This window comes from Oryx dammah, unplaced genomic scaffold, assembly GCF_014754425.2.
Source record: "Oryx dammah isolate SB20612 unplaced genomic scaffold, SCBI_Odam_1.1 HiC_scaffold_16, whole genome shotgun sequence".
NCBI classification, from domain to species: Eukaryota; Metazoa; Chordata; class Mammalia; order Artiodactyla; family Bovidae; genus Oryx; species Oryx dammah.
In genome coordinates this window covers 1,379,777-1,404,141 of record NW_024070200.1, presented here as the reverse complement: position 1 = coordinate 1,404,141, position 24,365 = coordinate 1,379,777, and the positions used below count along the sequence as shown (strand labels likewise).

Here is a 24,365-nt window from a genome sequence, read left to right as displayed (position 1 = left end):
CATGGTCTACAGTGCTGGGTCAGGGGGAGCGCCAGGGCCTGTGGGGGAGGGCCACCTGCTCTCCGTCGGTGAGGCCCAAGGCCTTTGTGCCACAAGTCACAGCGACTCAAAAAGCCCCGGGCCACTGGGGCCGCTGGGACCTGTCCCTAGTACCTCCCCCTTGCTCCGACACTCCCCGGCGGCGGGGACAGGGACAGGCCCGACCCTGCGGCGAGGGCCCGCCCCCCAGGCCCCGCCCCGCCGGCCCGCCCGTCCCCTCGGAGCCCTGGGTGGCGGGCATGGCGCGCGCGGCCGGGCCGGAGCGGCGGCTCCTGGCCGTCTACACCGGCGGCACCATCGGCATGCGGAGCGAGCGCGGCGGTGAGTGGGGCGGGCGCCCGGCTCGGGGTGGGGGGCGGAGTGGGGGTCGTGCTCCCGCCGGCCGGCCTTTGACCCGTCCTGACCCCCGCTCCGGTGGGCGCCCAGGGCCCCCCTGGCTCCCCCGGTGCTGCCGCCGGTTCCCCTCTGCCTGAGCCCGGGGGCATGGCTCCCGTCGGACCCCCGTCCCTGCACAGACGGGCTGGTGGGCAGGTGCTCAAGGGCTGTCCGGGCCTCTCACTCTGGACACCAGGGGCTGCGGGGCGACCCGGCCACTCCCCACTGTCCCTGGCCGGCCCGCCGGCTCTGGGCAGTGCTCACTGGCACCAGGAGACCGGGCGGTAGCGTTCGCTCTCCTCTGCCCTGGGGCTCTGACGGGATTTGGGTCAGGGAGGGGTGACTGCTGGGCGGGGGAGGGCCTGGTGTTGGGGGGGCGCTGGGCCGCAGGGCCCCGGGGCAGGGGTGTCCTGAGGCCGGGCAGAGTGCCTCGAGCAGGAACCTGGTCCGGGGAGCCTGCAGGGGTGGGCAGGGCCCCGCACGCACCCCCAGGGTGTTGCAGCGTGGCCTCCACGTGGGCCCTGGGTCCTGGGTGTGGGGGTGCTCGCCCTCCAGGAGGGGCCCAGACAGCCCCTCAGCCTGTCTGGAGCCTTGCCCTGCACTCTGGAGCGGGGGCGCTGGCCCTCCCCCGCCTGTGTCCCCCGCCCTCGGCTGCTCCCTGTGCCCCCAGGCCCCCCGCTGGCCTCACTCCTGGGGCCGCCCCACCCTGCCCTGGGGTGTCCTCCTACTGGGAGCTCTCCCAGCTCCCCAGGGCCCTCCACCTCCCTCAGAACCAGCTGTGCCCCTCAACAACCCCCAGGGCCACAGAGCATCCTCCACGCCCACCCCCCACCACGAAGTTCCCCTGAAGCAGCTCCTCAGATGCCACGAGCCCTTTCTTGCCAGCGACTGCCTCCCGTCCTCTGTCCTTGTTAATGGCCCCCTCCCCCGGCCCCGCCAGTTCACAGATGGTTCCAGGCACCGTCTATGCTGGGCCCCGGGGCTCAGACCCCCAAACAGCCCTGTCCAGGGGGGTTTTCCACATCCTTCCGTACCCTGGGGGGGTCACTCCTCCTGGGCTGCAGGACTGGGGCAGAGAGAGGGGAGCAGGCAGGCTCTGCCAGTGTCCTCAGATGGCCCTGACCCACCCCGGTCGCTGCCCAGCCCCCCAGGCTTGGCACTTGGCCAGCTGTGATGCCTGTCATCCCATTGAACTCAGCTCATGGGTGTCGAGGGTCCGGGCTGAAGGGACTAGGGGGACTCTGACGGTGACCCCATCTGTACTGCACTGTGTGCCCCCCATCACTGCCCCCGCCACCCGGATGCCCCCGGCTCACTCCCACAGGCCCTGCATTTGCCAAAGAGCTTGCAAATCCCCTTGTCTGGAAGGGGCTATAGAAAGATGGAGTGTGGTGGGCAGTGACCTCCAGGCAGGCCAGTCTCCCAAGATCCCTCAGGGCAGCGGCCCCGGGCCGGGAAGGAGCGGGCAGGGGAAGAAGGGCAAAGGGGGCGCGTGGAGGACGCAGGCCTGGGGCGTGGGGACCCCACTCCAAGCCCCGATGGAGGCCAGGCCGCCCAGCCGCTTCAGGCCCTGTCTGTCTGGGGATTCCGGTCGTGGGGTCAATAATTAACCGGCCTGGCTCTGCGGGTATGGGCGGTGAGGGGCCGCCAGCTCCCGTGGCTGTTTGGATTCTCACTGTTGGGAGCATTTCTGCGCCTGCTGGTCAACAGTGGCCTGTCAGGCACGCAAGCCCTGCCAAAGGTCAGGATGCTGAGGGGAGGGCAAGGCCGCAGCGGCTGGGGACAGCCCTTGCCTGTCCCCTCTCTGAGGTCAGAGATGATGTCACTGGTCAAGGGACATCGTGAACATGAAATCAGTCGATGACAGCAAGCCCAGGGTCAGCAGCACCCCGGCCGGAGACCCTGATGCCCCGTGTGCCCCCTGTGGGCCCGGCTCCCGGCGGGCGGAGCCTCGGGGTCCCCAGGGGCCAGGACCTCCCAGGAGGCCACAGGAGGGCCCGGCAGCCCAGCCTTGTCCTGAGAGGCGATGCCCACGGCTTCTCCTGCCCTTGGCCTGGACGCCCTTCACTGAACAGGCTGCCGCGCACTCCCTGTCCTGGGGGCAGACTGGCCCTTACCGGAGAACGTGTCTGTGGGGCCGCTGCCCGTGACCAGTTCCCCGCTTGCACAGCAGGGAGACAGGGCCCTGTGGGGCCGCTTCTGCTTGCGGAGGGCCTGAAGCTTGGAGGCCTCGTTAAGAAAAAGAATCTGATTTACAAAATCAGAATTAGATGTGAAAACAGGTGTTTGTTTATTAGTAGTTTTGTTTTTGCTGCACTGCATGGCAGGTGGTATCTTAGTCCCCTGACCAGGAATCGAACCTGCGCCCCCTGCAGGGGAAGTCTTAACCTTTGGACAGCCAGGGAAGTTTCCCAAACCCCTCCCCGCTTTTTTTTTTTTTTGGTAACAAGTGTTTACTTAGATTGATGAAGGAAATAACAAACTTCCCATTCTTAAAAGCTAATAATATTACAAAATCCACAAAAATATTTTTTATTTGTTGATTTCCTGACACTCTCACCACCGTTTTCCCCACATTTTTGGCTGCTTTGTATGATGCGTCGGCAGAGTTTTGCCCCAGGAGAATAGAATGGAAGCAGTGTGGCCTCCTCTTGAGCCGCCCCGCTGGCCATGGGGCGGGATGTTCCCGGAAGTCAGGGCCCCCCCACCCCCGTGCCCACCCCCCTGCCCCGAGGCAACCAGCAGTGGCCTGGCCCTGGGGCGGGATGTTCCCGGAAGTCAGGGCCCCCTCGTGCCCCACCCCTGAGTCCACCAGCAGTGGCCTGGCCCTGGGGCGGGATGTTCCTGGAAATCAGGGCCCCCCACGCCCACACCCCTGAGTCCACCAGCAGTGGCCTGGCTCTGGGGCAGTGACCGTGTGCACCACCCGCCCTGTCTGTGGATCCTGATTTCCACGGCCCTCCCCCAAGGCCACCCACTGCAGGGGAGCTGGTGCAGACAGTGGTGGGGGAGCCTCCTGGGCCTGCCCTGACCTGGGACCCCAAACCAGGGCCTTGGGCAGCAGGAGGGCCCTCTGGAGACCTCCCCCACCCCGCCGGCTCTGCTCTGTCCTTCCTCCACCCTCCCCTGTGGGCGCTGAGCCCCCTCACAAGGACACCGGTGGAGGCCAGGAGCCAGCGCCATCTCCTGAATGCACGCCCATAGAGACGTTGCCTCTCGGTCCTGGGGCTCGGGGGGCACCTCCGCGGGCTGTCTGCTCCCCTGCTGCAGGTGGGTGGGTGGCCCTGGGCCTCCCTCAACGCCCAGGTCTGAAGTCGGGGCCTCCCCCCGGCAGCAGGGCTAGAGTCCAGAGCTTTGTGCAGCAGCCACGTGTCCCGACCATCCTCCAGCATCTTGGGAAGGTGGCCGGCCGGCGGTCTCGCACTGATGTTCCCTGAACCATGTTGCTTCTGCAACAAAGCGTATGGAGCCCCCACGGGAGCTTCCTGGGTGGAAGAAGGGGTGGCTATTCAAGGTGCCCCTTCCCCGAGGTATCCTTCTCTGGCTGGGGAGACGGCACCCTGAACTCTGAGGCTGTGCTTCCTGCGGGGCTAGTGGGAGCTGGGCCTGGGGTTTAACAGGTAGACGTGTGGAGGGGGTGCTAGGGCAGGAAGCCCAGCCTGCCACCCAGAGTCTGCGGCTTCTGGCCCGCAAACATTGCTGCTTTGGTTCCCTGGGTTTGTGATGATTTGTTCCTCGGAGGGGGAGGCACAGGGAAGCTGAGCCCTGCTCCGAGCTGCAGGGTGGGGACAGGGGCATCAGTGAGCTGGGGGTGGGGGTGGGGAGGAGGGTCTGATGCTGGGCCCACGACCCCAAGGAAAGGAGTGCGTGGCTGGATTCACGTCTGGGGAGAGATCCTGGCTGCCAGCCTGAGGACGAGACACATGCCCAAGAAGGGGCTGGGGTGGGCGGGTGGGGTGAGGGTGGGGGCGGCGGGTGGGGCAGCTGTCTGGCTCCACAGAGGGGAAGAGGCACAGGCGAGGTCAGAGAGATTCAGTGTCAGGCCCCACCGGCCGTTGCGGGGTCCCCCAGCCGGGGGTGTGGGCTGGGAAGACTCCTGGTTGTTATTGGCATGAACCTGAGTTCTGCCAGCCGCTGGGTGAGCCTGGACCAGACCTGCTCCAGCACCTCCAGGAACGACCCGCGACCCCCGAACTCACCCCACGCCCCACCTCCAGGCTGAGATAATGAAGGCTGCTGTCTAAGCTGCTAAACTTGGGGCAGCTTGTTACACAGCAGCAGGAGGCTGATACACCTGGCAGGGGGCGGAGACTGGGAGCAAGCTCTCCGCCCAGGGGCCTGTTGCTCCTGGTCCTGGAGGTCTTCTGTGTTTCAGCAAAGAGGCTTTTCTGGAATCGGGGGGAGGTGGGGTGCGTGTTGTCCTTGCTGCTGCGTCCGGGTGTCTAGCATGGCCAGGCACGTGGGCGATGCCCAGCAAAACCTCAGTGAGGAGGAGTCAGCCCACCTGCCCCAGGTCACGGAGGTCGCAGGGAGCAGGATGGGACAAGAGGCCAGGGCCTGGATGCAAAGATTCTTCTGGGAGCCTCCGCTGAGGAAGTTGTTTGTTTCCAGGAGACACTTGGGGCTTCTTAGGGCATGTGCTGTTTCTGCCTAGTGCCTCCTTAGATGCGTGCTTCTGGCCAGGGAAGGAGAAGGGATAACCTGGGTGTGTGTGCAAGGGTACCAGGACCTGGACATCAAGGAGGGCTTCCTGGAGGTGGTGCCCTGTGCCTGGAGGGGCAGCATCTGCCGGGTGAGAAGGGGTACGGAGCGGAGGGCGTCAGGCAGAGGCAACAGTGTGTCCTGGGCAGAATGGTGCGGATGTTCTGGGAAGCTGGAGAGTGGTGCTGTGTGTGTGTGTGTTGTGAGCCTCGCTGGGGCCGTGGGCTCGTCTGGAGGTGGAGGTGTTAGCCCGGATGTGGCCGGAGCCCCTGGTAGACCCCTGGGCTGTCTGGGGGGGAGCGGTGGCCCAGGCTCTAGGCAGTGGTCCACACTTGCCAGGGCCCTGGGATGGCTGCAGGCCTGAGCACCCAGTCCGACTCCCTCAAGGGCCAGAGCTCATCCGCAGCGCCCAGCCCCTGTCCAGCTCGGGGCCCAGCCCCCAGCAAGGAGCAGGGGTGGGGGGCCCTGGTGTTGGCTGCCAGCCCCTGACCCCCCGCCCGCCCCACCCACAGTGCTCGTCCCCGGGAGGGGCCTGGCCACAGTTCTGAGGACGCTGCCCATGTTTCACGACGAGGAGCACGCCCGGGCCTGTGGCCTCCCCGAGGACACCCTGGTGCTGCCGTGAGTGGGCGCTCCCCTGGGTCCTGGGCACGGATGACCGCCAGCTCTCATGGGGTGGGGGGCACCCTGAGCCTGGCACCTGTTAGGCCGAGTTAGCGGGCTGTAGCTTCTCAGGGTGTCTGCAGTGAGCTGCTGGAGGGTGCCAGCCCCACTTTGGTGGCTTTAGAACTGACCACAGTCCCCTTTAAAGTCCCTCAGGGGAGGCGGGGGCTGGCCCCGGGGTCCCCCCCTGCCCCCAGAAAGGTCCTGCTTCCCAGGTCGGGGCCCAGGCTGCCCGGTGCTCATCCCTGCTGGCCGCCAGCCCCTCCTGCCAGTGGCCCTGCTCCCGGGGGTGTCCTCCTGCCATGGAGCAGCCCCTCCTGGGGACCATGGTCCCTGTTCCAGCAGCCTCAGGCGGAAGGGGGTGCTGTGGAGGTTCAGGGCCTGAGGCCACGGCCCTGGGTGCCCGACTGGGCGGAGGGGACGGAGCCGCTGACGGAGGGGGTGCTGAGTGCGAGCCTGCCGTCCGCCCTCCCGCAGGCCGGCCAGCCCCGCCCAGAGGGTCTTCTACACGGTGCTGGAGTGCCAGCCCCTCTTCGACTCCAGTGACATGACCATCACTGAGTGGGTGCAGATCGCCCAAATCATCGAGGTGACCAGGGAGTGCGGGGAGGGCTGGGGGAGGGGTGTGGGGGGCTCCCACGAGCCTCTCTCCTGCACCCTGGAGGGGCGCATCGAGGCCCACGCCCAGCTGTCCAGTGAGGAGATGGCACAGGTGGCCGTCTCGCTTTGAAAACTTAGCTTGTCCCAGTCCGTGTCCTGGGTGGAGACGCGAGACACCTCTGCAGACTGACAGCTCCACGCCTGGCCCACCCCGCTCTGTCTGCCCCAAGCCCACCCTGGAGTGCAGTCTTAGTGGGTTTAGGGCTCGTGGTTTAGAGCACCGAGCGGACGCCTTACCTGCAGCCAGAGCCCCCCATCCCCATCAGCTCTCCTCTCCATCCCCCCCACCCCACCAGCACCGGCCCCAGCTACTGCCTCCCAGGGTGGGGGCCCTCCCGGCCTGTTTCTCACCTCCCCCCCTTAAGAAACCCCGCTCCCCAGAGAGAGGCTTGTCCCTGAGGCACCCTTCCTGGCAGCCGGGGGCTGGCCCCAGTGCCCCCGGCCTGGCGCTGCCTCTGGCGGGCTGGGCTGTGGCCAGGGCAGTCTCCCTGGTCTCCGGGCAGCAGCGCCCACAGCTGTGGCCTGACGGCTTTTCCGGGCATCTAGGACTGCCGTTCAGCCCAGTTCAGTTCAGGCGCTCAGTCGTGTCCGACTCTGCGACCCCATGAACCGCAGCACGCCAGGCCTCCCTGTCCTTCACCAACTCCTGGAGTTCACTCAGACCCATGTCCATTGAGTCGGTGATGCCATCCAGCCAATCTCATCCTCTGTCGTCCCCTTCTCCCGCCTTCAATCTTGCCCAGCATCAGGGTCCTTTCCAATGAGTCAGTTCTTCACATCAGGTGGGCACAGTGTTGGAGTTTCAGCTTCAGCATCAGTCCCTCCAGTGAATGTTCAGGACTGATTTCCTTTAGGACGGACTGGTTGGATCTCCTTGCAATCCAAGGGACTCTCAAGAGTCTTCTCCAACCACAGTTCAAAAACATCAATTCTTCGTTCTGCTGTCCAGCCATGCGCAATTTCCTGGTGTGGCCGGCAGAGGGCGGCCCAGTCCACCATGGGTCTCTGCTCCCATGCAGCTCTGAGCCGTGCCTGGCTTGGTCTCTCCTTGGGCTTCAAGAGAGGTCCTGGGCCCCATTGTTCCCCACAACCACAGCCCAGGCCAACTGCCCCCTGAGACCTTGGCTGCTCCCACGGAGGCGGTGGCTGGGGGGTGTCCCTGCAGAGCTGGCCTGCATGCCAGGGGGGCCTTCTGACTCCCCGGAGGGGCCGTCCCCATGCCTGCTGTCCGCACCCTGCCCACCTCCAACATCTCATCTTCCAGCGCGGGCTATGCCTCGTGCCTGTTGCTTGTGTGCATGCCTGGCCTTCCCACTGGACCAAGAGGCTGGTAGGCTTCCTTGCCTTGCAGCCCCTGCTGCCCTCGGGGGCAGTGGTCATTCAGTAAGGGGCCCTCCAGAGCACTGAGCTGGGCCCGGTGCTCTCGTCCAACTGGCAGTGTGCTCAGGAGCCCAGGTCGGGCATTGTGGGAGGAACCTTCCCACCTCGGGATCAAAGTGCCTGGAGACCCCCGCCAAGATCTCTCGGGGCCAAGGGGTGTCACTGGGAGACCCCTGGGGGTTCAGGGGAGGAGGCTGTCCTGGAAGAGAGCAGAGCACAGGGGCAGGGGCTCCGTTCCCTGCGGGCCTCCCCGGCTGGCAGTGACCAGGGCCCGGCCCGTGCGTCCCTGAGTTCCGCCAGCCACGTGTGGGGGCACCAGCCCCTGCTCCCAGGAGCTGGGCCGCCTGAGCTGGCCGCCGCCCCTGCAGAGCCACTACGCGCGGTACGACGGCTTTGTGGTCATCCACGGTACCGACACCATGGCCTTCGCCGCCTCCGTGCTCTCCTTCGTGCTGGAGAACCTGCAGAAAACTGTCATCCTCACCGGGGCCCAGGTACCTCTCCGGGTGCCCGCTGGGCAGAGGCCACATGGATCGGGGCCTTTCCCAGGCCACAAAGCCACTGCGAGGGCAGGCAGGTCTCCGGCTCCGTGCCCGGTCCTGTGGGTCCTGGTGGTTCTGCTTGGCCAGTGCCCGATCAGCGCCCGGATCCTGCCCACTGCCAGACTGCGGCCCTGCTTTGTCCCCTCCTCCCCCCGCGCTGGCCCCGATGGGACGCTCCTGCTATAACCAGGGCAGATGAGGCGCAGAGGCCGGGCAGCTGGCCCACGTCCACCAGCCTTATGAGCACCCAGGATAGTGGCTCAGCCCAGGGCGGTTCCATTGGAGGTCCAGGGGGACCCCTCCTCAGCCGACCCCTCTGCCCATGCCATGGCAGTCCAGCCCTTTTCCGCCTTCCAGTGTAGGGGTGGGGAGCTGGGTACGCATCAGTCACCCCTGGGGCATCGGCCCCACAGCAGATACGGGGCAGGTCTGTGACCTGGTGCTCGGAGGCCCCACCTGAAGCTGCTTGCCCTCGCCTGCACCTGCGGTCGGCCCCTGGCTCCCCTCTGCCTGCCCGGCCCAGGCACTGGCTTGGGCAGCGTGAGAGCCGGGCCTTGGTGCCCTGGGGGCCAGGGAGCTGGGCTGGGCAGCGACGGGTCCCAGGGCATTGTGTGCTCCCTGAAGCGTGAGGACTGGCTAGCACCCGGCAGGGGGCAGTGGGGTCTGGGGGGAGCAGAGGGGGCCAGGCCAGTGCGGGAGGAGCGCGGTCAGCAGGTGCTACCCCCTAGCGGCAGCGCCCACCGGCCCGAGCCCGCCCCGGCTTCTCCCCAGGTGCCCATCCACGCCCTGTGGAATGACGGCCGGGAGAACCTGCTGGGCGCCCTGCTGCTGGCCGGCCAGTACGTGATCCCCGAGGTACCGCCTCCTCCTGCGGGCGGGGCGGGGTCTGGGGTGCAGCACGGGGTGGGGGCTGGCGCCTGCCTTGGGGGACGCAGCTGAGGGGGCCGGCAGGGCTAAAGCTCCGTCTTTCACCTTGAACGTGAGAAAACGGGAAAGCAGCAGGCAGCGGGAGCCCGTGCCCGCGTCCCACCCCAGACACCTGCGGCTGGCGGCGCGGGGGGCTTTCCCGGGCTCTGCGTGTGTAACGTACACATATCTAACTTGTCCCAGCCGAGGACGTGGTGCGTATGTCCATCTCCATCACACACACGTGAACGTGCCTGTCCCCATAGAAGCAGGCCCTTCGGGGCGTGGTTTTGGGACCTCCTCTGGTCCCTCTGCACCTTGCCCTGCCGCGTGTTGGCACATCTCAGGGGAGGGGAGGAGCCCTGGGAGGCGGGCCCGCCGTGGAGAGGAGCTTCACGAGCGCCATTCGGAGCCCCCGCCCCAGGAACGGCTCCGGAGTGGGGTGGGGGTGCCTGGTGGGTGAGGGGAAGCTGGGGGGCGGCCCGGGCTCCCCGGCTCTGAGCCGCGGCCCCCTCCCGCCCCGCAGGTCTGCCTGTTCTTCCAGAATCAGCTGTTTCGGGGCAACCGGGTGACCAAGGTGGACGCGCGCAGGTTCGCGGCCTTCTGCTCCCCCAACCTGCCGCCTCTGGCCGCCGTGGGCGCTGACGTCAGGAGTAAGCGCGCAGGGCCTGCGGTGGGGGCGCGTCCCGCCGCAGCTGCTGCGGGGCCCGTGGGCGGCCCTCAGCTCTGCGGAGAACCCGAGGGGGCGGGTGGGGGAGCAGAAGGCCGCTCAGAGTGCGGACGCCCCCAGGTCACCCCGGCTCAGAGCCAGGCCATGTGGGGGCCAGCCTCGCGGGTGCCCCGCCCCAGCCACGGGGCCCCAGGCCCAGGAGCTCCTCAGTGGCCTCGCGGGGACATGGCTCCAGTGCGGTGACCGCAGCCTGGGGACTTTCAGGGGACCCTTTGCCCCAGCCCCCCTCCTGGAGCTGTCTGATGCCTCCAGCTGCGGGTGGGTCCTGATATCTCCCCCTGAGGCCCCCACGCTTGCCCTGGGGAGGAGAGGATCTCTGCCAGGTGGCTGTGGGCCACAGCGGGCAGGGGCGGGGAGACCCTTGACACTGCAGCGGGCAGGAGCGGGGAGACCCTTGACACTGTGTGTCAGAACTGCACACCGAGAGGGAAGGGACGTGCAGGGTGGTGTCACGGCCCGAGTCCTGAGTCCGTTCCGGTGCCTCAGCCTGCACTTCCCTCCCCCTGCCCACCCACCCTCCCTGCTTGTCCACATGCCCTGGAGGTTGGGGAGGCCCAGAACACATCTGTGTGTGTCTGTGTCTAAGGTGTGTGTAGCATGGCCGGGGTCTGGGGGTCAGGCAGAGGGCACGTGCTTGCTGAGGGTGAGAGTCAGGAAGGCTTCCTGGAGGAGGGGGCGCATGGGCTGGTGCTGGTGGATGGATCTGCCTCCGGGCTGTGCTGAGTGGTGGCGCTCAGACCCTCCTGCCTCGGTGCCAACCAGCTGAGGAAGGAAGAATGGGCACGAAGGTGGGGCGGCCTCTGTGCAGGCCTGCCTGCCCCGTGGGGCTGAGGCTGGGGCTGGCCCCTCACTCCTGGTCTGAGGCTCAGAGGGGAGCTTCCAGGACACAGCCCGCTGAAGGGTGCAGAGGAGTCCACCCTGGATCCCAGGCCCCGGCTGGGGCCACACCAAGCCCACGCTGGCCTCGAAGCATGGGGCATGCTGGTGCAAGTGGCTGGGCGGGTGAGTGGCTGACAGTGGCCCTGAGGGGCGAGACGTGGACCCCCCATGCCTATGAACCCGGGAGGAGCGTGTCCTCCAGCCCGGGGCAAGGGTGCCCATGTGGTGTCAAGGGCCCCAGGCAAGTCCTGGCACAGGTGCTGAGAAACGCCGGGCTTTGCCCGGGGCATGCCCGGCGGAGCCCCTCACTGCTTCCTGCTGCATTTCCCGGCCCTCTGTGAGTCCGGGGCTCGGGAGGGGCTGAGCTGTGCCAGGAGGGGAACACAGGGTGCTGCCCCCGACGCTGGTCCCGACACGCCTGCCAAGTGGCCACGGCACATGTGGTCACCTGGGTCTCCAGGAGCCCCGGGTCCTCCCTGGGAAGAAACCCGGGCCCTGGGGAGGGGGAGTCAGGCCTCCAGGCTCTGGCCAGTGGGGCCCCAGTGGCTGCAGGGGACTGGGACCCACCATCCCCCAGCGCACCGGGCTCGGCCGCGTCAGCCTGAGGCCACGGTCAGGACTGAGCGGGAGCCCGCCTGGTCGCAGGGGGCCTCACACAGCCTCCCTCCCCCTCGGCCCCTCTGAACGTGAGGGCAGTGTCCCTCGGTGGCCGGCAGGCCCAAGTGGACGGACTCGGGGTCCCGTGGGCTCTCAGGGGATGGGCTAGTCGTGTGGTGGGTGTGGGCCCTCTTTGTCTCCACAAACCCTCCTCTGCAGCCAGAACTCCTGGCTGCCTGGCCCTAAAATAAAGGACACCACTCCTTGCTGCTGCTGCAGCCACGCTCCTTCTGAGCCCACCCCCAGCTTCCCCCAACACTCAGCTCCCTCCTCTCCCACCCCCAGCTGCCCCCTCCTCCCAGCTCTCTGTGAAAGGGCAGCGTGTCTCTGGAATGTTCCTTGGTTCATTATTACATGACAGTTACTTTTCATTTGCAAAAATGGGTACAATAAAGGACAGAAATGGTATGGACCTAACAGAAGCAGAAGATATTAAGAGATGGCAAGAATACACAGAAGAACTCTACAAAAAGACCTCATGACTCAGATAATCACTAGAGCCAGACATCCTGGAATGTGAAGTCAAGTGGGCCTTAGGTAGCATCACTATCAACAAAGCTAGTGGAGGTGATGGAATTCCAGTTGAATTATTTCAAATCCTGAAAGATGATGCTGTGAAAGTGCTGCACTCAATATGCCAGCAACTTTGGAAAATTCAGCAATGGCCACAGGACTGGAAAAGGTCAGTTTTCCTTCCAATCCCAAAGAAAGACAATGTCAAAGAATGTTCAAACTACCGCACAATTGCACTCATCTCACATGCTAGTAAAGTGATGCTCAAAATTCTCCAAGCCAGGCTTCAGCAATACGTGAACCATGAACTTCCAGATGTTCAAGCTGGTTTTAGAAAAGGCAGAGGAACCGGAGATCAAATTGCCAATATCCACTGGATCATCGAAAAAGCAAGAGAATTCCAGAAAAACACCTATTTCTGCTTTATTGACTATGCCAAAGCCTTTGACTGTGTAGACTACAAGAAACTGGAAAATTCTGAAAGAGATAGTATTACCAGACCACCTGACCTGCCTCTTGAGAAATCTGTATGCAGGTCAAGAAGCAACAGAACCGGACATGGAACAACGGATTGGTTCCAAATTGGGAAAGGAATACGTCAAGGCTATATATTGTCACCCTGCTTATTTAACTTCTATGCAGAGTACATCATGCGAAATGCCAGGCTGATTGAAGCATAAGCTGAAATCAAGATTGCCGGGAGAAATATCAATAACCCCAAATATGCAGATGACTCCACCCTTATGGCAGAGATTGAAGAGGGACTAAAGAGCCTCTTGAAGAAAGTAAAAGAGGAGAGTGAAAAAGCTGGCTTAAAACTCAACATTCAAAAAACAAGGATCATGGCATCCAGTCCCATCCCTGCATGGCAAATAGATGGAGAAACAATGGAAACAGTGACAGACTTTATTTTGGGGGGCTCCAAAATCACTGCAGATGGTGACTGCAGCCATGAAATTAAAAGACACTTGCTCCTTGGAAGAAAAGTTATGACCAACCTAGACAGCATATTAAAAGGCAGAGATATTACTTTGCCAACAAAAGTCCATCTAGTCAAAGCTGTGGTTTTTCCAGTAGTCATCTATGGATTGGAGAGTTGGACTATAAAGAAAGCTGAGCACTGAAGAATTGATGGTTTCGAGCTGTGGTGTTGGAGAAGACTCTTGAGGGTCCCTTGGACTGCAAGGAGATCCAACCAGTTAGTCCTAAAGGAGATCAGTCCTGAATATTCATTGGAAGCACTGATACTGAAGCTGAAACTCCAACTTTGGCCACTGACGCTAGGAAAGACTGAAGGCGGGAGGAGAAGGGGACGACAGAGGATGAGATGTTTGGTTGGCATCACTGACTCAATGGACGTGAGTTTGAGCAAGCTCCGGGAGTAGTTGGTGATGGACAGGGAGGCCTGGAGTGCTGCAGTCTCTGGGGTCGCAAAGAGTCAGACACGACTGAGCAACTGAACTGACTGAGCATTCCTCTGGTGGAAACGAGCAGGAGGCAGGCAGGCTTACACCCGCCACAGGACGGGCTGTTGGAGGAGCCCTGGGCGGGGGTCCTGGAGCCCCCATTCCCCTCTGAGTTCTGCACCTGACTCTGGGCGGCCTCTCAAGCCCCTTCCCCGCTCTGGGCCTGGTTTACCTGGGCTGGATGAAGGGGTCTCCTTGGCACCTGCTTCCTCAACAACCTCTCGAGGGGTCTTGGCACCCACCCTCTGCCCGCTTGAGGGGCCAAGAGGATGGGACTCAGGCTCCATGCCATGCTCCTGAGGGTCAAAGGCCAGGCCTGCTGCCCAGACCCCTGCCCCTGCCACCCGCCTGTGGGTGCAGCAGGAGGGCTGGGAGGCTGTGGCGATGGGGTCCCTACAGAGTTGTGGCCTCTAGGCCCACGGAGAGCCTGAAGGCCTGCGGGTTCTCTGGGGTGCGGGCACTGAGCCCGCAGGCACTGCCGCTCCACTCTCCTCGGGGCTCAGGAGCCAGAAACCTGCCCTGGGTGTGGGGAGTGGGCTGGGCTCACGTTACCCCTAAGACTCTGGGGTGCATGAGATGGAGGTTTTCCCAGAGGTGCGGGATCCTGAGGACTCATTCACTCGTTCATTCATGGACCTGCTGGGCTTGGGGCCTGGTGGGCGCCCCGCCAGGGGCCTGTGAGTTTGGCTGCTCAGAGGCTGCCGCCCAGCCTGCTCCTGGGGCCCCGCGCCCTGCCCGCTCAGCGCTGCAGCAGTCGTGCCCTCGCCGGGGAGGCCCTACCTCCGAGCCACCCCCGCCTCCCGTGCAGGGCCCTCCTGCCCCTGGGCCCCATCCCACCACTTGGTTGGCTGGGGCTGGGTTGCACCGATTGCCTGAGCGGGCTGAGGCGGGGCAGGGCAGGAGGCTTCAGAGGTGCCAGGGGGAGGCGGGGCCCGGCCGTGGCCCCAGACGGCCTAAAGTCTGCTCTTGGTCCGTCTGTCCCCGCAGTCAACCGGGAACTGCTGTGCAGAGTCCGCGGGCAGGGCCGGCTGGTGGTGCACAGCAGCATGGAGCGGAACGTGGGCCTGTTGCGCCTCTACCCTGGGATCCCCGCCTCCCTGGTAGGGACCCCCGCCTCCCTGGTAGGACCCCCGCCTCCCTGGTGGCACCCCAGGGCTTCACTCCATGGGGGCTATTGGGCCGTCAGGGCAGGACCTGCATCGTCTGGCGTCATCCAGCAATGGGTCCCAGACTCCAGTCTGCTGGTTCCTGGGTAGCTGCCAGGAATAGGTGAGCTTTCACCTTTGGCTTCTACCTGGGAGAGAGCTGATGGCGGTTCTGATAAGGGCTGAAGGTTCTTGGAAGTCTTGGACAGCAAGGAGATCCAACCAGTACATCCTCAAGGAAATCAGTCCTGAAGTACTGATGCTGAAGCTGAAACTCCAACATCTTGGCCACCTGATGCGAAGAACTGACTCCTTGGAAAAGGCCCTGATGCTGGGAAAGATCGAAGGCGGGAGGAGAAGGGGATGATAGAGGATGAGATAGCTGAATGGCATCACTGACTCAATGGACATGAGTTTGAACAAGCTCCGGGAGTTGGTGAAGGATAGGGAGGCCTGGCGTGCTGCAGTCCATGAGGTCGCAAAGAATTGGACACAGTTGAGCCACTGGGCTGAACTGAAGGTTCTGATGGGGACATAGCCAGGGGGGTGGACCCTTAGCACAGGCTAACAGCTCAGCCTCAGCGGTGCCCTGAGCTCAGTGTGTCCAGCTGCAGGGCCCGTCTCCTCCCGCTGGCGTGCTGGGAGCACCGCCTGCCATGTGTCAGAGCTTCGGGCTGGACAGAGGGGCCGGGAGGGTGGTGGGCAGCCCAGCTGGGCTGGGGGCCCTGCCCTCAGTGAGGCCCCTGACAGCCCCTTCTCATGTCAGGCTGGCTCCCTGTGACCTCTGACCTGTATCCACAGTGTTCATGGCCCTAATGTTCAGAAGGGGACGGGGGTCACTCAGCGAGGATGTGGAGGGGAGCAAGGTGGACAGTCCCCGCTGCCCGGGGGCCAGCCTGTTGGTCCCCGTGTTTGGTGGAAGCGAGTCCCTTCCTCCCACCCCCACAGGTCCGGGCCTTCCTGCAGCCCCCCATGAAGGGTGTGGTCATGGAGACCTTCGGCTCCGGGAACGGGCCCACCAAGCCCGACCTGCTTCAGGAGCTGCGGGCGGCGGCCGAGCGTGGCCTGGTCATCGTCAACTGCACCCACTGCCTCCAGGGTGCCGTCACCTCCGATTACGGAGCCGGCGTGGTGGGCGTGGGTGGGGGGCCGTTGCTGGCGCCTGGGGCGGGGGCAGGGGCGAGCCCTGGTCGCCAGCCTCCTTCACGGTCCCCCCGCGCCCCCACGCCCCCAGGCCTTGAGTGGTGCCGGGACCGTGCCGGGCTTCGACATGACGTCCGAGGCGGCACTGGCCAAGCTGTCCTACGTGCTGGGCCTGCCGGGGCTGAGCCTGGACGGCAGGAAGGAGGTGCGTGTGCCTAGCCGGGGGGGTGTGCCTGGGCTTTGCGGGGAGGCTAGAAGCGGCCCCCATGACCTGTCACCTCCCCCAAGCCCCATACCGCCCCACAACCCCACACTCTGTTGGGGAGCCCCACGCCCCACACTTTCTCAGGGAGCCCCAGGTCCGCCCTGCTCTCAGGGTATCCCCACCCCAGTGCTTCCCCGGCTGGCCGCTTGCTCTGGGCAGAGGCCACCAGGGCCCAGGGAGACCCTGAGCTGGAGGCTGGAGGGTGGGCTGAGCTGCTGTGGGGACCTGGCTTGGCTCAGCTCTGGGCCCCAGGATGGAGCCTGATGGAGGCATTTCAGGTCTGGGGGCCCCCTCTCCTGGGGGCTGGGGGTGCCTGGCCCGCCTGGTGGGCCTGGACTGCTGGGTCCAGGCCCTGGTGAGCTGCCCGGCTCTCTCTGTGTGTACCCCCTCTCCCCTGGCCCGTGCACCCCAGCTGCTGGCCAGGAACCTGCGTGGGGAGATGACGCCGCCTGCTGCGGATGAGCCCCGGCCCTCTCTGAAGGGCAGTGTGCTGGGGCGCGGGGTCGCCCAGCTCCTCAGCCTGAGACAGGTGCAGTGTGGGTAGGGGCCCGGGGGGACGGGAGCGGAACACCCCCAGGCATAGCCTGCTTCTGGGCCGGCGGGGGGGCGGGTGCAGGCAGGGCTCGGCGGCAGCCGAGAGGGCTGGCAGGGACTCGCGGGCAGACATCCAGAGGGAGCTGGAAGGGGCTGGGCGGTCCAGAGGGGTTCTTGCAGTGTGCAGACCGTGGCTCTCGCCTGGTGGGGCAGCCCAGGGCCGGCAGGGTCAGCTGGGGCGAGAGGGAGGTCTGCTCTGAATACTCCCTGGAGGAGGGGCCAGACTGGGGCCCCTTCCCTTCTCGGCCAGGGTGCCTGGGCCCGAGAAGGGGCTGAGGGCTGGCCTTTGGGCCTGGGTTGTGGGATTCAAGCTGAACCAGGCTCCCGGCAGTGACTGGGACCTCTTCGTGACCCCCCTCACCGCCCTGCTTCTGAGCAGTGTCCAGACCCAGTACGGGGGCACCCCGTCTGGTTGCTGCCCCTGGGGCCCACCGTGTGCCTCAGTGTCCGCCCTGTGGAGTGAGCGTGGGGACAGGCCTGTCCCAGAGGGCGGTGGGGGAATGGGCAGCAGCCATACGGCAGAGGCCTCGGGGAGGGGCAGGGGTCCGAGGTGTTGCTGCCACCTCTGCAGGAGGCCGATGAGGTGTGGGGCGCCCTGGTGCCCAGCCTGGCCTGTGCCGCGGCCTATGCGGGCGACCTGGAGGCCCTGCAGGTGCTGGTAGAGCTGGTGAGTCTCTCATCCGCCCTTGGGGACCGGCCCGGCCACACAGGGCCCAGGGGTGGGCTGGATCTCCTTTCCCGGGGACTGCTCCCCTTACTGCAGTCGACGGGGCCTCGTGACTCTGCTGGGGTGTCCCTTCCCCGTGGCCTTCCCTCGGTGGGTGATGGACCCCTATGTCCCCCCAGGGCAGTGACCAGAGCCTGGAGGACTTCAGTGGCCAAACCCCACTGCACGCGGCTGCCCGGGCTGGCCAGGCTGGGGCCGTCACCATGCTGCTGCAGAGAGGGCTGGACGTGAACGCCCAGGACAAGGGCGGCCTCAGCCCCCTGCTGCTGGCTGTGAGGGGCAGGTATTCGGCAGCGGGCACCGTGGTGGGGGTGCAGGCACGGGCACTGCCCGGGGCCAGGCCTGGACGGAGCTGCCTCCCGGGGGCCTTGGGTGTGCCTGTGGTCACATGGCTTCCCCGGGCAGAGCCAGGGGGCACCGAAGACACCTGCTTCCTGGAGCCTTGCCCCCTCCGGCCTGGGCCCTTGGTACCAGCAGTGACCCTGCCGGTCGTGGGCAGGGCCCAGACTGGGAGGACTGCTCGGGGCAGGGTGGTTAGGGAGGGCTTCCTGGAGGTGACTGCCGAGCTGAGCACACCAGGTCCAGCAAGACCCTGACCAGAAAAGCATAAGAGGCCTTGTGTGTCCCCGCACCCTCTGCCTGAGGGGCTGGGGTGAGGGGGAAGGGGGAGCCCCCCACCCAGCACTGGGGCGAAGCAGGTTACAGAGCAGCTTGCGTAGTGCTAGTGGGCAGGGTGGGCGCAGGTGCCCTAGGGAGTGGAGGCAGCCTGCCTGATATTTGGGGGTGGTCCCCAAGCTGGCCCTGTCTGACAAACCCTGGCTTTTTAAGGCAGGTCCCCAACCTGAGTATTTCCGGGGAGGTTTCCCACCTCCCCTCCACAGGTAGAGACTTGCCCAGCCGAGTCCTTACTGAGGACCTGGTGCCCTGGGCAGTGCGTTTGGGCACCTGATGCCCAGTTCCTTCTGAGGGTTGGAGGGCACGGGCCCCTCTGCAGCCAAGGCCAGAGGCTGGGGCCACCTGGAGAGGTCACCTGTGTTGCGGGGTGGCCCCCGGCAGGGCTGGCTGTGTAGGGATCAACACGAGCTGGGGGTCACCCCCAGGAGCCAGGGCCTCAGGCGCTGAGCCCAGCCCCTGGGCAGGCAGCGGGCCAGCATGAGGGCAGAGGTGTGGGCATCTGGCGGGTGAACACGCACCCCGTGTCCTCTGCTGGGTGGGGGTCCCCTTGCCTCCACCCAGGCCCACCTGGCCTCTCTCTGAGGGTCAGCCTCGCCTGCTCTGCTGGTCCTTGGGGACTCGCAGTGGCCGGCACGTGGGGGGCCTGGAGGGCGCCTGGCCCCTCCCTCTAGGGGTGTAGGTCCCTCGGAGGCCGGGGACTTTCTGGGAAGACCGGCGAGCCTGGTGGCGCTGCCATGCCCTCCCCTCCCCCTGTCCAGCCGCCCAGAGCCACGTCACGCACGCCTGTGTGCGCACGCACATGCTGTTAGACGCCTGTGTGCGTGTGTGTCTGGAAACTTTCCTTCCCAGTGTTTTTGCTGTTGGTGAGTCGCCCAGTTGTGTCCAACTCGTGGCGACCCTGGGGACTGCACGCCCGCCTTCCCTGTCCTTCACGCCCATCCTGCTTAGTCTCCTCCTTCTGAGAGCTGAGCTCTGTGTGGCGTCTGCAGCAGGCCCCGCACCCCTCCCCAGGGGCTCTCAGCCTGTGGGAACCTGGTTTGTTGCTGGGGATTTTCTGAGTCTCACGGAGAGTCCAAGCCACCAACCTCTTCAGGTTGGCCCTGGGCTGGGGTGCCTCGTAGCACCCCCCCCTTCCCGGGGGCATCAAAGGTTTTCAGAACAGGCCTGGCAGTGGACAGAGGGGTGGGGTGCCTGTTGGGTGTGCCCGCGGCACCCAGGCCAGGCTGATTTGGCTGCAGACTCCAGGCTGCTCGTCCTGGGGCGTGGGTGGGTAGCGCGGTGAGCTCACCCCATCCTGGCCCCACCCCCTCGTCCGGGCCGCTGTCACAACACCTCCCCCTCCTCCCAAACCGGTCTCACCCCCCAGAGGGCCCTGCTGTGCCCTGAGCAGGGGGTGGCCCCACCCTGGAAGGCTCTGGGCTGGCGGTGGGGGCCAAGCCTGTGGAGTGGGGTGACTGTGCAGTTGATGGTCCTCCCCCTGGCCCGGCTCTCTGTTCCCCCGCCTCACCGAGCCTCACCCCCACCCCGTGAGCCCATGGAGGCTTACTCCACACGCGGGGCTCAGGCCAGGTGCCCCTGGACACCTGCGGTCATCTGGGCCCTGCTGCGGGCCAGCCTGTCCCCGCGTTCTCTGTTGGTATCTCCTCGCCACCCCACCCTCAAGGGCAGAGCGTGGGCCCAATGGACTCAGTCTTTTCAGACTCGACCTGAGTGTGTGCGAGCTCCACAAGGGCGGTCCCCCAGGCTGGGCCTTCCCGGTGCCCACAGCTGTGCCCTCGGGTGGGCCTGGGCCTTGAGCTGTTTGGCCTGGGCTGAGCCCCAGCGTGGGTCTGGGTGCATCTGGCGGGTGTGGGCTCCTGGTCCTGGCCTGCTGGCGTCTGGCAGATGCTACCTCGGGCAGGAGGTCACCCTGCTGTTTCTCACGGCAGGCATCGGGGTGTCATTGGGCTGCTGCGGGCAGCTGGGGCCTGCCTGTCCCCCCAGGAGCTGGAGGACTCGGGGACGGAGCTGTGCCGGTGAGGCTCGCAGGCGCACCTGTGCTTCCTGAGACATGGGGGTGCCTGGGGCTCCGAGGGGGAAACCAAGCACTAAGGAGGGATGGTGGGCTGTGGGCGGAGCTTCACACGGGGAGAGCCCGCCCTGCCCTCCGTCTGCACCAGCTGGGCCCTTGGAGGTGGGGGGTGGGCAGGTGGCAGCCCAGGGTCCTCTGACCCCCGGGCCCTCCCTGTGGGGTGGCCTCCCCGGTGCCCCCCAGCTTCTCTCATGTCCAGCCTGGGGCGCGGCAGGCCAGGCCCGAGGCCTCTAGGTTGGAAGCGAGGAGGGTCGTCGGGAAGGGGAGGTGAAGGCAGCAGAGGCCGGGGCACCTGCAGAAGCCAGGCTGGGGGGCTGGGAGCGGCGCTGAAGTCAGAGCCCCCAGGGTTGGTGGCTGGGGCTGCATCTCAGGCTGAGTAGGTGGTGGCGGGGGGTGGCTGCCTGCTCACCAGGATGAGGACCTGAAGCTCCAACCCCCCGGGTCCCCGCCGGCCAGCCTCTCCCCGGCCCCCTGCCTTGGCTCCAGCGAGGTCTCACCCCGCCCGGGGATCCCCATCCTGTACAGAGTGGGGTGCACAGACCCCACCAGGTCCCCAGTCTCAGCCCCTTCCCCCTGGAGTTCAGTGTCCCCGAGCAGACGTATCCTGCTGACTTTTCAGCGGTGACAGGGCTGGGGGGTGGGGGTGTGACCCACGGTGACGGGACCCAGGCAGGAAGGGCTTGGCTCCAGAGAGACTCCTGGGGTGACCCGGCTCAGGGCTGCACCCCGGGTGGGCCTCGACGGCTCCTCGATTGACAGCCGGGGAGGCAGGTGGAGGGGCAGTGACAGGTCCCACGGGAGCAGGTCATCCAACCTGAGCTGCTTGGTTGGCCTGAGGGGGCCCTTGACAAGCTCCCCGAGAAGTGAGTGTGTGGGAACCAGCGTGAGAGGCCTGGGGCCAGGTCCGAGGGCTGCTGGCGGTGCGTCAGCATGATTCACCTTAGAGACGACCCCGTGCCCTGTGGGGGCTGCTGCTGTGGGCTCCTGACTCAGAGGAAGTCCCAGGGTCGGCCCTGCCCTCCCCGCAGCCAGCTGGCACCCCTGGTGTGGACCCCGCCCGTGGCTCCTGGTCCCAGGCTCGGGGGGCACCTCTGAGAGCAGGGGGAAGAGAGAGGGCCGCCCCTCGGTGCCCCCACCTCTCCAGAGTGGGCAGGCCCAGACCCGTTCCTGGCCAGCCTGCTGGTCCAGAGCCCCCGACCCCGGGCCCCTGTGTGTCCCTCTTTCCACTACTGGGCTGCCTCTGACTTTCCTCCCGCCCCCGTGGGCCCTGCCCAGGGAGAGCTATCTTGTGAAAGATGAAACTGGCAGGCGGTGCTCAGCCAGTGGGGTGTGTGTGCACGTGCACGCGTGTATGAGCACTCGTTTGTGTGTGTGTGTGTGCCCTTTACCTGAGTCACAACCACCCTCACGGGTGACAGACACCAGAGGCCAGGCTGCTGGCCGGACCCAGGGACCCTGGTCCCTGCTGGGTCAGCTGTTCGGGGCTGGCTTTGCAAGGGAGCCCACGGGCAGTTGGCCGGGCACCCAGGAGTCCCCGACAGCTCCCCCTCTTCCCCTCCCCCTCCCAGGCTGGCATCCAGGGCGGACTGCGAGGGCCTGCGGGCATGGGGGCAGGCGGGGGCCGACCTGAGGCAGCCCGGGTATGATGGGCGCAGCGCGCTGCACGTCGTGAGTGCCCCTGGTGCCCTCTCTGGGACCACCTCCTCCAGGAAACCCTCCCTGACTGTGCCACTGGCTCCCCCCTTCCCAAATGCCCAATCCCTGCCCTCCTTGTGGCGGCACTCCAGGTGCGGGGACCGTGGGTTGGGGAGGGCTATCCCTCCTCCTGTCCCAGGTCCCCGCCCCCGGCACCACGGTCCAGAGCTGTGGGAACAAGGCGGGCATGGAGGAGACACGGGGTCCTCGATGCATGGGTGGGAGCGCACCCTGGTTGGGGGGTGGGGTTCCGGGCCAGCCTGCTGGTCCGACGGCCTGAGGCAGCGCCCCAAGGCAGCGCCCCCAACACCCCCCACAGGCAGAGGCAGCTGGGAGCCTGGAAGCGGTGGCCCTCCTGCAGAACCTTTGGAGTGGGGCTGGTGACCAGGCCCTGGGCCCAGTAAGTCCCCTACCCACTGTGCTCAGGCACTGGTGGGGACAGTGTCCTGGGGGCAGGGCAGGTCAAAGCCCCTCCTGTGGGCGGGGCTCACCCTGTGAGGAGAGCTGCAGTTTCTGGACGGAGGGCTTCCCAGAAGGATGGCCGAGCTCAGACCCACACTCCGTCCGGCCAGGCCACCCCACAGGGCAGCCGGCCGGCCTGGCCATGACCAGGAAGCTCCCGAGCCTGGAGGGGCCCTGCTGGGCCCGCCCCGGTCAACCTGTACCTGCTCGGACCCCAGCACCCACTGGGCCAGGTGGACTGGGCTCCCAGCTGGCTCCCCACCCCCACCCCGTCAGCTGGCCTTCTGGAAGTCTCTCCCTCTGGTTGGCTTTGCTCAGGTCCTTGGGTCCCTCCCTCATGAAAGGCTGGGCCCCACTGACAGGTGCCTGGGCTTGTCCGTCTGCCCTGCCCTCGTGCAGTACCTGGGCCTCCACTCCTTCTCCAGAGACCTCCCTTTTCCAGGAAGTGCTGCCTGCTGTCTAACCTGAAGCTCTCCTGCTGCGGCGTGAGCTGTTCCTTCCTGTTGAGACCTGCTGGAGGGACAGCGCTGCCCGGGGCGGCGGGCCCGCCCCCGGGCGGGGGGGGGGGCGGCCGGCCGCTGCCCCCCGCCCCCGACCCTGCTGCGGAAGCCGCTTCCCATTCTGTGTCCAGGATGCAGCCTGAAGGATGTCGTTGGGGAGAGTGGCCATAAAGTCCCTCTGAGGACCGTTCTCCACCCCCAGCCTGGCTCTAGTGGGTCTGTCTGGTCCCGAGACCGAAGGGAGGCGTGTGGGGTGTCAGGCCTTAGGCTCTGCATCAAAGGGCAGTGTTTTCGGCACCCTGGGGGCGAGGGAGGCACTGCCAATCCTGCCTGAGGAGGTGGCAGGGTGAGCGAGTATGCGTCCCGCTGGGGGTGGGCAGGCCGGGCCCTCTGCCCCACACAGCCTCTGGCCCAGGCCCTCCCCTCCCAGTCCTCGTCTGGAAGCGTGGGGTCACCCCTGCAGGCACACCCCACCCACATCGCTCCGCCAAGCGTTCCATGCAGAGACTCTCTCTCTGGTCCTCCCGGGCCCTCCCGTCTGCCTCTCACGGGGGCTTCTGCCGCCCGTGCACCCCTTGGCCGCGCTCACTCCAGGCCCACCCCAGGGAGGCAGAGAGGGCAGCCTGGGCTGGTCCTCGCCATGACAGCCTGGGTGGGATGTGGCTCTCTGAGGCCCGGCCAGGACCGAAGTCAGGCGTCTGGACCTCAGGCCTCCTCTGGCCCTCTGTCTGGTGGGACAAGGATGCACCCTCGATCCTGGGCTGGCCTGAGGCCTCACTTCCCCACTCTAGCCCCCAAGCCCCTCCTGCTGAGCCTGAGGAACCGTGGAGGCCTCCCTGGCCCGCTCTAAGCACCCACATGGTCTGTGTGGGCCCTGGGCTAGGGGCTCAGGAAGCTGCTGTGGGCCCAGCCCGTGGGCACATGCTCTGTAGATCTGGGGTAAAAGTGTGACCCCAAAGGGCTCTCCCTTGGCACCCACCACACAGCCTTCTCCCAGCGGGGCTGGGCCGGGGGCGGCTCCACCCGCACCCCCAGGCTTCTCAGCCTGGTTCCCAGGCCCAGGCTGGCACCGCGGCTGGCACCATTCCAGATCTCGCCCAGACACGGGTGTGCCTGAGCCTTGCACAACCAGGTGACACCACACGAGGAGTGTGCCTCTGCCCCACACCCTGACGAAGGCCAGGGCGGGGCTTTGGAGGGCTTGGGGGGCCCTGCAGTGGCCCGTGGGCTGGGCCCCTCAGAAGGCTGGGGAGTGGGCGGCAGGACCACTGCACAAAAGCTTGGACTGCTGGAGGACCCCTTCCACGTCCCAGGGCTGGTGGCGCTCGGCACTCAGCCGCTTGTTTGAAGCAGCCGCCGCTTTGACTGCTTCCGAGGGGACGGGGACAGCTCAGAGCCTTTGCTTCTCCCAGGCCCCGCAGAGCTGGGCTGTGAGAGCTGTGGTTGGACCCGCATGGTGCCTCCATCCCCGAGCAGGAGCTGCCCTGCCCCCTAGAACTGCCCCTGGAGCCTGGGGTCCCAGGGGGAGCCGCTGTGTGGGCCTCTCACCAGGTGGGTCACTGAGGGCCGGGGAGAGG

The 24,365-nt window shown here is 66.0% G+C and overlaps 1 protein-coding gene across 1 annotated transcript; it reads left to right on the top strand.

Annotated features, from left to right (window-relative positions):
- Positions 1–278: 278 nt before the first annotated feature.
- On the top strand, positions 279–22,989 carry ASPG (asparaginase). The gene is made up of 16 exons (XM_040257605.1): positions 279–360; positions 5,628–5,736; positions 6,256–6,367; positions 8,187–8,312; positions 9,132–9,215; positions 9,793–9,919; positions 14,499–14,611; positions 15,605–15,787; positions 15,891–16,004; positions 16,477–16,593; positions 17,230–17,325; positions 17,505–17,668; positions 19,989–20,075; positions 21,700–21,799; positions 22,146–22,226; positions 22,688–22,989. Exons 1-16 carry the CDS (start codon positions 279–281, stop codon positions 22,754–22,756), a joined length of 1,764 nt encoding a protein of 587 aa, XP_040113539.1. The 3' UTR covers positions 22,757–22,989.
- The last annotated feature ends 1,376 nt before the right edge of the window (positions 22,990–24,365 follow it).

Coding starts and splice junctions, on each gene's coding strand:
- ASPG (XM_040257605.1), top strand. CDS start 279: ATGGCGCGCGCGGCCGGGCCGGAGCGGCGGCTCCTGGCCGTCTACACC. Junction 5,737..6,255: donor GAGGACACCCTGGTGCTGCC/GTGAGTGGGCGC, acceptor GCCCTCCCGCAG/GCCGGCCAGCCCCGCCCAGA. Junction 15,788..15,890: donor CCGATTACGGAGCCGGCGTG/GTGGGCGTGGGT, acceptor CCACGCCCCCAG/GCCTTGAGTGGTGCCGGGAC.